At 39.2% G+C, this 18,392-nt stretch overlaps 1 protein-coding gene across 1 annotated transcript; it reads right to left on the bottom strand.

Moving 5' to 3' along the window:
* Positions 1 to 850: 850 nt before the first annotated feature.
* LOC113525900 (prostaglandin F2 receptor negative regulator) lies at positions 851 to 16,586 on the bottom strand. Its single transcript, XM_026912552.3, has 9 exons — positions 16,136 to 16,586; positions 13,643 to 14,014; positions 12,369 to 12,782; positions 11,354 to 11,737; positions 9,005 to 9,424; positions 7,955 to 8,359; positions 7,425 to 7,532; positions 2,561 to 2,869; positions 851 to 2,425 (listed from the first exon to the last, which is right to left on the bottom strand). The coding sequence occupies exons 1-9, from the start codon at positions 16,185 to 16,187 to the stop codon at positions 2,265 to 2,267; spliced, it is 2,625 nt and encodes an 874-aa protein (XP_026768353.3). The 5' UTR covers positions 16,188 to 16,586; the 3' UTR covers positions 851 to 2,264.
* Positions 16,587 to 18,392: the final 1,806 nt, after the last annotated feature.

The raw sequence follows: 18,392 nt of genomic DNA, 5'->3' as shown, positions 1-18,392 counted from the left end.
ATATAGTGTTCCTAATGTGTGTGTGTTTATGTACTTACAGTTTGGTTATCATTGTCAGATAATATTTAGCAGGTACATGTGACACTTAATTGGCCAATGGTATTTCAGTACGTATTCCATGCTTGTAATAATTACCACCCATCTGACTCACCATTCTCAGTTATTTTTACTTATTATTTAGGTAAAACTCAGGTTTAAAAAACCTGAATTCTTTATTTTATTATAAACAAGAATCATTAAGTTGACTTGCAGAGTTCGTTCAGTATCTAGGACAATCTGATTACTCTTATTACATACTCTTATTACATCTTATTACAATTGATATAATTTTTTAGCCATAAAACTGAAACAAAATCTAGAATAAACTTTAATACTGTTGTGGGTAGGTAGTCAAAACTGTAAACAATTTCTCTTGATGTCACTCTGAGCGGTGAATCAGATAAAGAAGTATGATTCACTTATTTAAAAAAAAAAGTCCTTGGAACATAAATACTTCAAACTAGTAAGGTTATTTGATTATCTAATTTTAACTGTAAAGCACTTCATGGAAAACAGAAAGTGAGGGAAAATAGCAAAAGAAAACAAAATGAAAAGAAACTTAAGACAGAAGTAAAAAATAAATAAAATAAATAAATAAATAAATCAAGGAGTCTGAAGTTGGAAAAGAAGATTTAAATAATGAAGGAGCATAAAGAGAGATGCAAGTGAAAGGTAGTGAGATGGAAGTCTGTTACGACCACACAAGACAATGTGTCATGAGTATAATAAGGAAAACAGTAATTTATTCAGATCATGCAGAACAAATTCTGAGGGACTAAGGAGAGATAAAAAAAAAATAAATCATTCCATCTTGTGGTTATTAAAAAAAACTTTATTATGGTATCAATTTTTGGAGGAATTATTTCCTGTTTTATGTATTAATCATTGTTCAAAGACATTTAATCAAAAGACAGGAAAGAACAAAGCTGTGCTCGGTTGAGCATCCATTTTTAAATGTTAAACGCCCCCAAAATACTACTTAAAACAGCAATAAAACAACAATCCTAAAAGTGATTAAAAGTCCCACCATGCAGCAACATAGTGCAGAATGTTTGTGTGTTCTGGGTCAGCTTCATCCTAAAGAACTCTTTATCAACAAGTACATAATCTTACTTTAAATCAGTACAGTAAAGCTCACACTGTAGATGGTTTCTCAGTCACATAATGGAGGACTGCAGGCCAACAGCTGCTGTTTTCAAAGGAGACAGAGCTTGAAATGGACAAGAGAGCAGCTGAGTGCAGTTTGAGGGCAATGACAGTGCAGCTGTTATATTTTCTGGGGAAAAAAATTAATGCATTTTAAAATTAGAATGTGACTGCATGAGTGTGTGTGAATTATGTGAAGGAAGGGAGCATTTGTGAGCATAAAGCGGAAGTTCATTTATTAGGGCTTTTGCATAGCCAGTGTGATGTACGCTAGCAGGGCACACTTTCTCCCACAAAGTGCCCAGCTCTACTAATGATAGCCATTAGGACAGTGGGCTTTAGCTTGTAGCCAAGCACACCCTAATAGATAGAAGTGTGTGCACAAGAGTGAGGGGTGCCTTGTGGGAGCAGATCAGGAAACCATGCCCCCGGCTATTAGTGACGGTCAGCTGGACTCCTGAATAACACTCTGCTGAACAGCAGGGCACTGCTATGACTGACAGGCAGGCTTGTTAGATGCAGGACATGCATGGCTGATGTCGTGAAGTGACGGGCTGAATCTGGAGTTGGACTGGGGCAATGAAGGAAGAATGAAAGCAGACTCTAGAATATGCTTCCCTACTTGTTCCATGTGTCTTGTGCTTCCGCAGCTCTTTCACAAGAGTCCTTCATACAGGAATAAAAATCTGCTCCTCATTATATAGCTTTGATAACTGCATCACAATGCAGTTCTATGCCTGTAGGGAGTGCAAAACATTATTCCTGATGAAGTGCTTCCAAAAACACTGAAACCCAGGACAAGTTCTGAGAACAGTCATTAAGGTGGATGGGGCCACCATCAGAAAGTTAATCCTGAGACATGGCAAGTGCATCTCACTTGAGCAACCACATCCTCCTGAGTGCACGTAAGTAGTAAAGGTTCCTCTTTTCTCCCTTGAAACAGTGCACTCACACATATCTGAATACTTGTGGCTCAATACAATTTATAAGGACATTAGCAGCCATGCTAACTTGAAGTGGGTTAAAGTAAAATGAGGTCACATTAGCAGGAGGAAGAGGACTGGTTTGGGTCACATGGCTCAGTCCATCTCCAGGTCCATGAGCTTGCTGCGTGGTGTGTGCATCGGGTTTCTGGAGAAGCAGCAGCGGGAAGTGATGAGTCCAAGAACAATGGACAGTAGGGCAGCAACTAGAGCTGCTCCAAGGCCATACAACACTGGGTTCTTCATGGAGTCCCACACTAAAGAGACACAAAATCAGAGTTTTAATAAGACAAAGCATTGATGCATATCACATGTCTGCAAAAGTAATTAAAACATTTGCAGCTGTCTTCTTAAATATTATATATAACGCTACAGCACGGAAAAATCCTTACATGCTAGGCTGATGGAGAGAAAGACTGGGGCAGAGGTGAGTTTCTGCCCCTCACTCCAAAGTCGAGTGTCAGGAGAGAAATGCCAGAGTTTGGCAGTGCAGTAGTACTCGCCCATGTCCCTGTCTTGAACGTGGTAAACACGGAGCACAAATGTGTCCCTGTCTGTACGCTCTATACTACACAGTGTGCTCTCATTTCCTCCGCTCTTCTTTACCACTCCCCAGTGGTCCATGCTGATCAGGGGCACAGCACCATTCTCCATCGTCTGTGCTGGACTCTGGAACCACTGAACATCATACGCCACCTCACCTGAGGGATAGGGAGAGAATAGAAAAACATCTGAGCACAAAGGGGAAACTCTGTTAAAAAGAGACTTTAAACTTTATGAACCACAGCATCACTGAAGTACTGCATAGGAATAGGCCTGTCACGATAATTACGTTATTGACTTATCGCACGATAATCATACGATATATGGGCATGACCTTGATATTGCCCGTTGTGTTTACGTGTGTTTATTTACATATGAATGAATGTCACCAACATTTTAGCCATTCGCGCTGCTTCTGTCTGCTTTAGGGCGGTCAAGTTAAAATTTGAACTTCGAATATTCGTTGAATTTAAGATAAAAATGCACATTCGAATGCAAAAACCATGTGCATTCAAATTTAAGACGTGTAGCAAGCACTAGCACCGTATTAAATGTTTTTTTGCTTAATGTTTTTTCAACATACTGTTGGAAAAAAATGACACGCAAGATATTAACAATGCACTAACAATGTTTTTCGAAGAAGAAAATTCTAGAAAGAACAGTTCTAGTGTCTAAAATAATCCAGTCATAGTCAATAATGTCAGGGATTGACCCACTTAAGCTGCGTGAGCTGAAGCTGAACAGTGAATGAACACCGATATAAGCGATTTACTAGTGGGTTAATTAACTCATTCAAATGCATCCTAAACATATACGAGATTAATCAGACATATACACAACATAAACATAATATTACAACCTTCTTTTGCACAAAATGACACAAATGCACAAGTGAACTTGAACTTAAGTAACACACTAGGTAATGGTAAGTCTTGTTGTGAATATGCTCTTTCCGTAACAATGCACTGAAACACGGACAATGAATAGCTAAAGCATAAAGATACTGTATTACAGTACTGTACTCAATGTAAACATTATTATTTCAGGAGATCAGGTTTTCACAACAAGGGCGGTTTTCACATGTTTTTCTTGAGAGCCTAGGTTAAATCTTTTGAATTTATAAATTTATCCACTTTAGTTTAAAAATAAATGCACACTGTTAACAGCCAGGTTTGTTCTTTGCAATAAACAAACGATATAACACTGCACTGTTTGGTTTGTATTTATTTGTTGCACCCTCTTGTGGACTGATTTTGATTTAAAAATCTGGTGTTCACTAGTATTTTCCCCTAACTGAAACAATGTCTTCAGAATTCGAATATAATTCAAATTTGAATATAACGTGTTAATCAAGGCTGATAGCTGTTTTAGTAGGTGTTTTTCCCGACGACTGCATAATTCCAGCCAGAAAGTTTGGAAGAATAAGTACAAATGGACTTAGTTTCAAAGCTGCATTCCACAGCTTCGATGTGGGAACATTTTGTGTGGTTTTATTTTATTTATGCTTTATTTATTCAGGATATTAATTTTTTTTGACATTTCAATTCCAATGTCTGAATATTCTTAAGAATTAAAAGTTCACTGCTCTTTGAAAGGGTGTACTTGCATTAATATGCTATTATATCAGTGGCATAAAATGGTCTTAAAAGGACAATACTATCGCAATTAATTCTGAGACAATATATCTTCCAACAAAAGTAGTTATCGTGACAGGCCTACATAGGAAGGAGCGAATATAAATGTAAAACCTCTTTTCAGTGTATTCAAAACATTCCTACTTTAAAAGGAAGTGTGCTAAACTCCTTTAGTATCCAAAGACTGAGACTCAGTCTGACAGGCCCCTGCACGCATATCATCTGCTATGTGAGGAATCTCCACAAAGGCCATGGTGTAATGCTAAACAGTGGGCTGCCACACCTTTGTGTGCTTTTACCAGAGCCAAGATATTTTATCCATACACAGATTTATAACTAAATGCATTCACATCAAGATATATGTACAGTCCCCTCTAAACATATTGGAACAGCAAGGCCAATTCTTTTTGCTATACACTGAAGACATTTGGGTTTGAGATCAATAGATAAATGAGACAACAGACCAGAATTTCAGCTTTCATTTCCTGATATTTACATCTAGATGTGTTAAACAACTTAGAACATGGCACCTTTTGTTTGAACCCACCCAACAAATGATCAAAAATATTGGAAAACGTGACTGGCATTTTTGAGAATGGTGCTGTGCCCCTAGATTGACTGTTAGCTCTGAATGTCTACTCTTGGTTTGAGCCCTGGGTTTCATCTGTGACGGCTGCATTTGTTTTTAAAAATAGATAAACCAACATGAAGATCAGAGAGATGTTGATGGGTGAAAAGCTTAAGAAACCTGAGAAAAAAGGGAAAATCTATCAGAGCCATTGCTCAAGCACTGGGCATAGCCAATACAACAATTTGCAATGTACTTAAAAATGAAATAAAATTTAAAAAAAAAAAAAAAAACATACGAGCTCATCAGTCAAGTATGGTGGAGGTAGTGTCATGGCTTGGGCTTGCATGGCTGCTTCTGGAACGGGCTCACTAATCGTTATTGATAATGTAACTCATGATGGAAGCAGCAGAATGAATTCAGAAGTCTACAGAAACATTCTTTCTACCAATTTACAGAGAAATGCATCCAATCTAATTGGGAGGAACTTCATTATACAGCAAGGCAATGACCAAAGAGGGGATATAAATTTAAAATAGAGCCAAGGCAAACACATCCATTCTAATATATTCTTGCCAAACTCATAATCTCTCCAAAGGCCTCACTAAATGTCACACCTCTTTCAAGCCAAACAGACCACTATCTATCTGAACCACTTGCTGTTTCTCAGTCCTCTTTGAATTTTGTTAACTAAATAGTCAGTGACCTCCTTCTATGGTTTCAGACTACAGCAGGGCTTCCTTTCGCCTTTCGAGTGACCAAGCCGAAAAATAGAGACAATCACTTCACATTCTGTTTTCCTTACACCAAATGATTCAAAATACAAAATTAAATTACAAGTTGCTGAACATATCCTAACTATAATGCACTGAATATGATTTTCCAAGATGGCTGGCTTAAAGCATTTCATGCTATTGTGCAATTTGCTTTTTATGGAGTGGTAAGCTCACTTGTTTCCATTACAATGTACAGTCCTAGTAACAGAGTGGGAGTGAGTGCAGGGACGACAGCAGGAGCAGAGCACTCAGACAAGAATAGCAGGCCCTTTCTATGAACCAAAGATAATTTCAGGGCCTTAGGGGAGAACAATGGCCCTTATTCGCAATCTATGAATAACAACTAGGCCAATATTACCCTTGAAATGTGCGCCATTATCTATAGAGCGTACATGAAACAAGAGATACATACAATGGGAAACTTGGCATTACATATTGGCATTTCTTTTTGGACATGTATTGGTCTACTGGTGGGTCAATTCAATAGATAGAAGAGAAAATTGTTCAGGCTTAGTGTTAAGCAATGACAATTCAGATCTGAATTAATGTGTTATACCCTACAGCAGGCATTTGCATTTTAAATAACTAAATAATGCAAGTAAATAACTAAATAATGCAAATTTAGTATGTTCTGAAATCATGTGTTAGAGCCGCATAGTGCTGGCAAATTGCTCTTGTCTGAGTGCTGATGTCATAAGTTCTTCCCAAAAAACATGCACAAAAAAAAAAAAAAAAAGCAGTTACAGTAATAGCCCAATACTGTAGACACCAAAGTGCACCATTATGAAAGTGCATTTTAATTCACCTATAGCCAAAGTACAATGACAGATTATTTAAATTCAGCATTAAAAGAATGAAAACCTATACAACCCATTTAAAACACTGTAATACGGAAATTGTGCAAAGCAGTTAAATTCACTAGTCTAAGGCATATGTATGCAGCACTGTTATGCCAGCCTTTCTTTACACTTTTCAGGAAAAGAGATTAATGGAAATGTTTCAATTAGTAAAGGATTTTGTATATGAAAACACAAATACATGCAGCAAATTTATACATGCAGCAAATACATACAAATTTCAGCATTTCTGTCCTAACTAAGAAATAAGAAGAGGGATAAAAAGTCTTGGAAGTGAGTTTACACACCTGGTGTCACAAAGATTGGAGCAAGGAAAGAACATTGCCTTGTATTACTTAGCAACGTATTACCCTACAACAATGAACCTTCTGCAAACACATTCTAACAGCAGGCAACTCAAACAGAACCTGCAATAGCAGCACTCCACATTACTCAATGCTATTAAGCTATAGAACTACAACTGCAAAAAGTTATACTCTGACACAAGCCTTCACAGACTTTACCATGTGATAAGCTGGGAAAAGCAAACCCAATGAGACAGTGTTAAGAGCGCTTTCATGCAAAATATTTTAACATGAAGCCTACCAAAAGATTAATTGTACTTTTTTTTTTTTTCTTCTCTGTACGGACAAAATGCAGTCAACACAAAACATAGTGCAGATATAGTGTAAAGTCTCAAAATCACACTTCTGTATTCATAGTGTACATCTACATCACCTCTATACACCCTGACTGAACAATGCTTCTATTGCAAATATATCCAGTGCCTGCCTGCTGCAGGCAGAAACAACACTTTCTGCATGTTCTTTGAGATGTGATATTTGTTTTCTTATGAGCTGTGGCCATGTTTACTACAATACAAACGATAGACTACTTGCCTGTGTTGGATGTAGCCCCCTGTACAGACATAATGCACTCCATTTTGACTGTGTCCCCAGGCGTAACCTGACTGCTGTCTGAGTAAATGGACACATTGAATACTGGACCTGTGAGGAAAAGGGACACACACACACAATTTTAAGGCCACATGCTTTCTTACTGACTCCCCCTAAGGAAATCAGACAGTCAGACCAGTGAAGCAGGGAAGAAAACTGTAGGCTGGTGTGTCCAAGCCTTTCTAAGTGTTAAGACATCTTTTGACAAATTATTTTTTGCCATTTTTTTTATTTTAATGCTCCGCATTAATTAGCAGGTAAACACTTTAGTGCGTGCACGCACACATACAACACACACAACGATGAAAAAAACTGAAGAGCTATATATATTTGCCCTGAAGGAGTTCCTATCTAGGGCTAATTAGGGAAATGCAACAGACAATGAACAAGGAACTATATAAACTATAAATACCAATAACACTCTGGCAGCCTCTCGGCTGGTCTAAACGTTAATCACATTTGCAGGGGGATACCTGTGTCAGCAAAGTCAAGCTGTATTTTATTTGATTCAGCACTGACTCCACTGTTCCATGTGTTGCTCTGATCACGTGTCCAAGCTGTCACATCACAGTAGTAGAAGCCTCGGTCAGAGACTTGAGCTCCATGCAGACGGAAGTGGTACTCTAATGGGCCCATCTTCTCTAGAGTCACACTATCAGCACGGCTGGGCACCATTCCTTCCTCCAGGTGCAGTATGGAGTCTGCACTCAGAGACAGAACTTTACGTGACTTTCCACCTGCCGTATCTTCAAAGCGGATGAGCACTGAATAGCCGGGATTTTGTATGTTCTGGCCAGTCACCTGGCAGCTCATCTCAAACGTAGAGCCGCCTGTCGAGGCCCCTCTTACTTGTTTAGCTGCCACACTAAGCACTGGTGCTGCAAGCAAAGGTTTAAAAGTTAACTCCAAATCATTTCAATTGTTTTCTACATTGAAATACAGTTGAAAATCAAATCTACTACAAACATCCCAACAAGCAAGCAGTAGAACAAATTAACCACTACTACAAATTATTAACACAGTGTTACACCACAGCACTGGAATTTGAGGCTTAATGGAATGAAAAGTGGATATTGTCCACTCTCTAACAGAAAGATCTTTGTGTCTCCAAACTGTTGTGAAGGAGACCTAATTATCTCCACAATTAAAAGCCACTTCTCCTCATTCATGATTGTATTATGAAACAGAAGTCATAAGGCACATTCATGCATCATCTGCTTTCATGTCCATTACTGTGACCTTGGTAATTTGACTGAATTTGCTGCAGTGAGGAATGAACAAGCAAGTAAGTACCCAAAAACGGAGGAACATAACATTTGTGCATTTGACAAATCTTAAGATATATTACTCAACAAACATTTAACAAACCTATGAATTGAGCTTAGCAGATTTCCTACTTAAATCAGCCAAGGAAATGATAATGTTACTGATAATAATGTTAATTTTGACATGAAGAACATTAAGATGATTCAGTTTGAAATGATCACCTACACAGAGAGAGGAAAAAAGGAACTTGTGCTTACTCTTAGAGGACCACTGTACTTCAACAGGAATGGACTTAAGCTCTTTGGCCTTGTTCCATTCTCCCTGGTGGCCACGGGTCCAGGCAGCGACACTGCAGGAGTAAAAGCCCATGTCCTTGTCCTGAGTATGTAGCAGTTGCAGCCTGAATGTGCTCAGACCACTGCGAGTCACTGCTATATTTCCATTACCCAGCCGCTGTCGATACAAATCTCCTGGTACCAGTACACCATGATGATCTATGGAAGCGATGGTCGTTATGGGCCGAGATGTGTCTTCTGGAACGTTGGCATAGGACCAGGTCACACTCAGACGACCATCCTGTATGTTCAGTAGATTGGTCACCTCACACAGCAGTTCGGTGGGGTCATCAGTGAACTGAGGGATACGAGGGGCTGTGAGACCAACCTTAAAATCTGGTTCTGTGATACAGAGAAGTGAGAATAAATCATTCATTGAATGTCGTTAAAAAGTATTAACCTGCAACTAAGTCCACATCTGCTTATCTTGCTTGCCACTGCAATAAGAAAGGTAGGTGGTGCCAGACACTTGACCTCTGATCTAACAGCCTTATGTTGGAGGAACATAAAAGGATTTACATTCTTTCTTGTTCCAGCTGTCGTTGTTCAGTCTCTGCACATTCACAGGCGCACACACACACACAAAACCAGATCATATGGCCTTATGGACTTGAAAACCAATTGAATACTAGCATCTAAGCCAATTATACCCATTTTTTGTTTTATTTTTGGAAAAAACTTAACTGCTATTAGTAGTTCTTTCGTTAAATTAACTAATTTGTGTTTTGTAAATTAGGAATTTAATATACAGAAGAGTATATTACAGCAAATATTTAAGCACACTCCGTCCATGTTTAACATTTAACAGTTGCACAACAGGCATTTATGTAAAAATGGAAATATATCTAACGCATACGCACTGCACTATTTCTAGAGCAGACATTCATAGAGCATTTAGCACACATAGATACTGATGACCCTTACGTTTGAAAGGGAACTAATACAATAAAGCTCTTGACAGCACAGAACACTTCCTTCTACAGAGGGAAAGAGGAACCAACCTACTGAGACAGTAGTTGTACTGTTTCTCCCTCTAACCTTCACCATAGGCAGGTGTGCAAGAGAAGGAAAAGCACAACAGGAAACTAAGTCACAGTAAGCAAGGGCCCATTAGGACTGGGATCACAGGCAGAAACGGTGGCTCAGTGTAGTATAAGAACATGTAATCAAACATGGAAATAAACAGCAAGTTAGTTAAACAGAAATTAAAGTTAACCAAGGGCAATTTTATTGGTTTTCCCTCCAGTTGCCAATTTTGTTACACCATCTACTGTAAAATAAAGGTTAAAAGTTATGTGATTGTTGAAACTGAAACAGCGCTATGCCATTACTTTGCTTTCTGGCTACCTTCCAGAGAAGACAGAGATAACACTGAATCCAAACCCAAAAGCACAATCAAAAAAAGGTATGAAGAAAAGCATACCAGACAGAATAATCTATCATTGAAAAATTTTTTAAATGTTTGCATTGATTAATTAGGCAATTTGTAAAATGCCAATTATCCGTGTCCATATCCCATAGTGATATAGCAGAATATGCGTTTGATATCTACACCAAACTGCATAATGTGTTGTGGAATTAAACTTGAACAGGTGCACTATAAAGCAAACAGACTGCTAAACATTTTACAAAAAGCATACAATAAAGAATGCTCCATTAGGTAGGTATTACAACAAATGGTCAGAGGGAAAATGAAAGGAACTTCTTGGTAATACTTGGGACTTTCTGCAGCCTCAGGCAGTTTGCAGCCTGATGACATAAGGGCTGACAACACAGCTTAGTTATGAGTGTTTTTTAAGGTATTCAGAAAGACAACAAGGTACATCTTATGCAAGACATTCATCTCCACAGGGCAAAGGGTCCAATATATATATATGCAGTTCACTTTGCTTATATATAGTAACAACAAATAGCAAATTTTACACAAAACAATAGATTTGACAAAAAAAAGCAGACACTGCATAATCACCTGCTCACCTACTTTTTGCAATTTTCAAGAGGTCTAACAGGGTTATGTAGGGTGATAATCATGCAACCCACTGGTGACCCTTGTCAGGACACTTCCTACTATATGCACACAGTGCTTTTAATGTTCAAGCTACAGAAAGTAGAACTGTATGTGATAAGGTGGCTGTGGATGAAGTAAACTGACTCAACACTTGTAGACAAAAGGCTGGAGCAAGGAGAATGAGTAGGATTTTTTTTTTTTATGGGACAGATGGAAGCAAAAAAAGCAAAATAAGAACTGATAAAAAGAAGAATTCTTCTTACCAAGCTGTGTCACCCGAACTTGGATAGAATCAGAGGTCTTCTCAGCAGCCTGATACCATCCTCCACTACCCTGTGGCAACCAGCACTTCACCTGGCATGAGTACAGGCCGGAGTCTGAGGGCTGCACTTTAGGGAGGAGAAGCCTGAAGGTGCCTGGCTGAACCCTGCTCATGCCCACCAGCTCGGAGCCAGTCAGCACTTGGCCATCACGTCCAACATGGAGCAGCACTTGCTGATTGTCAGAGCCGCTAAGTCCCTTGACCAGCCATACCACCTCCATTCCCAGAGAAAGCAGGCCATTAGCAGCTACTGAGCAGGTCAGATTCAGAGTGTCGTCCACATTGAGTGTAACATTCTTCTCCAGAGAAACCACCAGAGACTGGGCTAAAACAACAGAGAAGCAATTCCCTCACAAAGCGCTCAGCTGGAGATTTATTGCTAAATATAAGAAAATATTGCTTGAATGAGATAATGCCTGAATTTCATTTATTAAATCAAGGCACTATCTTTGAGAACACTGGATTATTCTCTCTTAACACTGCTGGGTCTGCACTGCATGGAATGCCTGTAAATGCAGGGGTGTTTTTAATAAAATGCTATGAAAAGGTCATGTAGCATCCCCGCACACTTTCATGTCATTGCTCATAGTGCTTCATAATTAAAGATAGGATTTACAAAGAGTTCTTAACTGAAGTCTAGAAGTCATTCTAGATTTGAATCATAAAATACTGAGTACTGCAGATCATACCACCACTTTCCACAATAGATACTAGCTACTAAACTAAGTGAAAAGCAGTGACAGCCAAAATGATACAATCATTAAATGAAATTTGCAGTTTAATTTGCACAGCAATAACCACAGTATGTACATTTTCATTTATTAACAACAATGGTTTGTATATTTTTTCAACTAATGACTCAGTTGCAACAGTTAAACAAAACAGTTTAATGTAACCTGTTCTCTCTGTCACTTCAAACATTGGGAAGAAAAAAAAAAACCCACTGTGTTACTCACCTAAGGGTGTGACTGAAACATTCCCCATTTCTTCACTCCTTTCTAGAATATTCTGCCAGCCCTTCCCTCCTCCAGGCTGCCTCGTCCACTCTCTGCCTGTGCATACATACACACCCTTATCCTCTGGTTTCACCCCCTTCATGATCAAGCCATAACTGCCACCGCCAGGGAGTACCAAGGTAAGTTCACCATCTGCATAACGCTGGGCAAAGGCTTGTCCCACGTTCATCCCGTCTGGTCCAAATGTCAAGAGCTCTTCCAAAGAGGTAGCCCCTTTTCTAACGGACCAAGTGACAGACAGGGAAGTGTGTGCTGTGTAGGCCCGACTGATGTTGCACAGCAGCTTCACTGACTCGCCTTCTGAGACTGTTGGCTGAGAAATGGCTGGAGCCACTTTTAGAGAGTCACCAATAACTGTACAAAAAGAATTACAATTCTTTTATAGCTTCAAACTGATTGTCTATTAGAATTTACAAAGTTACACATTTAAATAATAAATATTACTAATAACTTTACTGAAGCGGGGTACGACTGCTGTTTAAATAAAAGAAAAACCTGACCATTTCTGATAATCCTGACCAGCCATGTTTACCAAATAAGTAACAGAATATTAAAGGATGGTAAATCCTTATTCATTTCCTCTACTTCAGAGATATACAGCAGTTAAACAAACCACATTTCTCTCTGTTCTTAAGCTCTGGTGGTTGCTCAAGAGTTCCTCATCCTGGGATGTCATGTCACAAGGTATGTAGTAAACATTCCATTCAACAGTATATATTATACTGTAAAATAATTTCTATATTACAAGTAAAATAAAATACACAACATACTTCCAGTATATTAAAGACACATTAAGTCCTTCTATAGCATTTATAACAGAATATGAGCTGAATGAACACTTGTGACACAAATCCTAGTGAAGCCTTAGATTCATTGGATGTGCAACGATATTTCAGTTGAGCCCTGTCATGCAGTTGGAATGAAAACTCCATGCCATTTCCTGTTGCACTGAGAGGTCACAGCCACAATCCCCAAGTTAACCCATAATTAGCTAACAGCTCCAAAAGTAGCGATGGATTAAAAAACACAGCTGACTGAACAAGGACAACGTTATATCTTTCCTATAAACATTACATACAGTTAATTTCAACTTGTTTTTATTTATTCCTTATAGTTTTTATTTATAATAGCATCATTGGCCCCATTTGATTTTATGGTATAAAAATAGCTCAATAAAAACAGTAATGTAAAGACAGAACAACACAACAACCTACCTTTAAGTTCTACATCTGCATAGTAGTTCCCTTTGACAGACGAATCAGTGCTGGGTGTGCTGCATCGATAGATGGTGCTGTCCGAGGCCCTGACCTTTCTTATAGTCAGCTCTGCTGCGTCATCTGCCAGTTTCTTAACGCTGATATCACCACTTCTGATCCGGTCCATCATCGATGGGTCTGTGTACAACGGCTCGAAAGTGGAGATGAGCGGGACACTGGTTTCTCCATCCGGAATCAGGTTCCAATCAAAATCCTGCTCAGGCGGCCCCTCATAGTCTGAGACATCACAGCGGATCGACACAGACTGGCCCTCGACACGCACCAGTGGACCAGCAGGCACTTTCACCACCCTGCTCTCACACAGCACAGCTGAAACAGAGTTATGGTAATTATTTTCATGTAAATCACGTTCCCTTTTATCACTCTGCTGCCATCTTTGAACTGTGCTTACTGATTACTCACTAATGGTGGAAAAAACACCACAATCTAAAGCATAGTTAGATTTTAGTCATTTTGAACAACCCCTCATATGAGAAGAATAATGAGAAATTTGGCAGAACAGCTGTAGAGCAAGGAATCTAAGAGAAAAGTGCATTTCCATTGCTACACAGTTCTCTCTTGCGGTCCCATCTTCAGCTTCTGTAAATGTTATAGACACCGGAACCATAGAGACAGTTAGCTATGTTAATAATGAAATTACACCACAGAGGCTAAAAAGTGAAAAATATCACAAAAGCTAATTGCTAAAAATAGGGTAGTAGTGACAGCTAATTGGCAACATTTCGTAGATTGTCAGGCAGAGGTCCTAGTCTCCCTGATCCAGCCTTCTCCCACCACCACTGACCCTAGTCAAGCCCAAACTCCCTTTACATTACAGAGGGGGAGATGACATGGATGAAATGAAATGGACATTTCATGAAAGTGCCACAGGATTGCTACCCAATTTATTAGTAAACTTGTATTGTTTTTGTTCCAAAATGATGAAGAGATTGATAAATTGCAACGAACTCCCAACAAGCAGAATGTGGGTACAAGTACCCATTCCCAACTACTAGCACACTGCATAACAAGGCCTGTAGCTGGCACTTTAGAAGTAGGTACCAGAACTGAGAGGCATCATTTCCATGCCAAATACAGAAAAACACACCATTTATGGAAATGTTAATTGTAAGCAGCCTTCTTTGGCCCTCATCCTGATCTAATGACTGAATCAAGAAACACACTACTATAATAAATGTTTAGATTTTTTCCATTGTAGAGTTATAAACAAGCTCAAGCAGCAAGAAAGCCACAGAGTGGAAATTAATAACACAAAATAAATCAGGGATTGAGCAAGATCATGATAATCTGGAGACTGTTTCTGAGAAGAAGGAAATACAGAAAAAAAAATAATAAAAGCCAGTGAAACAGAAGCAAGCCGAGATAGCAGACACGTAAAGGCTTGCCCTCACATGTACTGGCAGCAAGTTTCAAGCCAAAGAGCAGCTAGATAAAGATAAAAAAAAAAAAATGAAAAAAGGAACAAGATTTTAGATAAATAAAGTCAGAGGAAACATGATTCAAACGGTGCATTCGATTAGGCCTGAACTTTATTTACAGGAACAAATACAATTTCTTTCTAGTTTCTTTTTACCAGCCAAGTGTTAACCATAAAACCATAAACCACACACACACACACCACTACACCTATCCACCTACACACATTTAACGTATTTCAGCAACAGTCAGTAAAGAATAAAGAAAAACTAGACTAGTATGAAATTATCCTACCATTTTTATATAATTTTGTATAAATTTAAGCCGATAAAAGGGGAAGTGTGATGAAATAGATAACAATTAACATTTGTGAGCAAATGATTTTTTTGTTTCCTGGTAAATAATGTAGATTTTAGCTAAAGGAAGTAGTAGTTGATGTGCTAATAGTCAAAACAGAATAAAAAACAAGTCACACTGTGATACACACAGAGATCTTAATGCTCATTCGAACCATACTGACTTAAATACTAGTATAATAATATTGTGAAATTGTAAAAGTTCCCATAGTACAAACCCAATACACTTTGGACTGTCATGCGTAGGTTCAGTTAAACATTTCTGCCAGTGTCCAGCTACTTCAAATCATTCTGGCTTGTTTCCAAAACACTTCATACTGGCAGTAGGCACTTTTCTTTTTATAAACCAAGAGCAAATTTCCCGGGACTATATCACACAACTTTCAATTAACCTATACAAACTCTTTCTCCATCTTTATCTCTATTTTACTTAGATATCTCGGTGGTGGTGGTGGTATACATTTTGTAAATATTTCGTTGATTTAGCCTAGCAGTCAGGACCCTGCCATTCCCCCCGGTTTTTACAGCCAGCCGCAGAGACCTGAGGCGAGGCCAAGAACCGCGACCGTGTTTTACTTAAAAGAAATAATAAATAAATAAACTTTTAAACACCAGAGAAAGACAAAAGTGCACTTCAGTGATAAACGAGGTAACTTACCAAGTGCCATGAACAAAACGAAAAGACAAAAGGCTCCTTTTTCTTTTCGCATCTTGACAAGGAGACTCAGATTTTCCCACGGGATCGCCTTTGTGAAGCCAAACCGCGCAAAGATCCGCGGCTGTCCTGCGGGTGTCAGGGAATGTTCCCTGGAAAAGGGCCACTCAGACCGGCTAAAGCTTCCGTGCCGCAAACTCCTTTCAACTTCTCCACGAACCGTAGTCCAAAAAACCTTCACAGCACAAACGCACAAAAAGTCCCGTCGATAGCATTTCGCGCATGTTTCATAGTGATTACCTACACCAGGCTTACGTGTGTGGCGTGGCCACTCTGCCCGGAAGTTAGGTCTCGGCGCTGTTTTTCAATTGGACGAGATTCGGCTTGAGAGCGCGCGCTATCCGCCGCAGGTGAATCACCGCGCCCCAGGCACCCAACGTTCGCGAACAATAGCGAGTGCGCATGCGCAGCACGTCTGCTAATTAGCTCTCCCGGAATAACTCCATGTGTCTGGAGACATTATGCACGTGTTCGCACCTCTCCAAATTCTGTTTTCGTTTCTCCACTGAACACTACGCAGTGAGTCATCTATAGCTAGAGGAAATACAGGATCCAGTGTGGATTCATCCTTGATTATCTATTTGAATGATTTGATTATCTATTTTTGAATTTCAACAGTTTTATACAAGGTAGGGCAAAAAAAAAAAAAAAAAAGAAAGAAAAGAAAAGAAAAACCTACCTTGTTACGTAACTATGTCATTGAAAGGTCACGCTTAAATGTTCAACATAATTGTTTCAATTGTTTAGTTTATGTTTGCTCAGAAGATTTCTCATTATGAGTCATGGTTCTACTCACAGTTTCTGCACTGATTACACTATGTACTGCCGCTCCCCGAATTATTCATTCATTCTTTCATTCATTCATTCACCCTGAGTAATAAATAGCTTTATCTTAGTCAGGGTCTAGTAGGATCCGGAGCCTATCCTAGGAACACATGACACACCCTGAACTGGCACCATGCACACACACATTCACACATAGGGAACAATTTTAGCATAGCGAATCCACCCACTGGCATGGTTTTGAGAGGTAGGAGGAAACCCACACAAAGCAAGAACATGCACAGAAACTCCACACAAGGAGTTCAGGATCGAAATGAGGACCCTGAAGATATGAGACGGCATCACTATCCAAAATAAGTACATGGTCCTCTCATGTGTAATACCTGACGGAGCTACCAATCATAAATCTCACCCTACATCACCCAATCAACCAATCAGTCTAAGAAGATAAAATAACTATGTCATAGACGCCACATGCACAAGAGTTCCATCCATCCATTTTCTGTACCACTTATCCTATGTGGGGTCACAGGGAACCTGGAGCCTATCCCAGGGCACTCCAGGCACAAGGCACGGGACACCCAGGTGACACACACTATCGCACACACATTTTAGAGATGCCAGTCAGCCTACACTGCATGTCTTTGGATTTGGGGGGAAAACTGGAGTACCCACGGGAAACACCCGAAGCACGGGGAGAACGTGCAAACGCCGCGCACACAGGGAATCAAACCCCCAGCCTTGGAGGTGCAAAGCACACATGTGCACCACTAAGCCACCATGCCCCTTGCACAAGACTTTAATACTGGTAAAAGAACAAAATAATCTTTTCAGAATATTTTTAAATAACTACCTCATATCCCTTTTTCATCCTTTGATCCCTTTCTCATCCTTTTGAACTTTTGCATCTTCTTAGCTGTAATATTCAGCCGTCCCGAGACCCCCCTTCCATCCTGTTCAAACTTGCTTGGCCAATTTTAGCCCATTCTTCTTGACATACTGTATCTATCATACACTTGATTCTTTAAATAAGGCAGAGAAAACTACTTTTCTGTCGATTTTCCTTATGTTTTGGGTAGTTATCTTACTAACTCTAACCCTAACCCTGAATACAACCACATTTAATGTTTAATCCTGAAATACTTTTTAAAAATAAGAGGTGCTTCTTTTTTCACTGAAAGACCATGGGGGTCCAAACCTTTGCAACAGACTGTATGAAACAGCAGGGCAGTATATGTGATTCTAGTATGACTACACAAAGAACATCATGTGTGATTCTGTGATTAGTGTACATGTGGAATTCAGTGTTCTAGTGTAACTAAGCAGTAATAATAAAGTTCATACATTAAAATGTGATGAACCTGAAGTATAATGATGAACCTAGAGTTAACCTCTGCCCAGTCAGAAGACATTGTCT

The sequence above is a fragment of the Pangasianodon hypophthalmus genome, chromosome 5 (assembly GCF_027358585.1).
Source record: "Pangasianodon hypophthalmus isolate fPanHyp1 chromosome 5, fPanHyp1.pri, whole genome shotgun sequence".
NCBI classification, from domain to species: domain Eukaryota; kingdom Metazoa; phylum Chordata; class Actinopteri; order Siluriformes; family Pangasiidae; genus Pangasianodon; species Pangasianodon hypophthalmus.
This window is presented reverse-complemented; position numbering and strand designations above follow the sequence as displayed.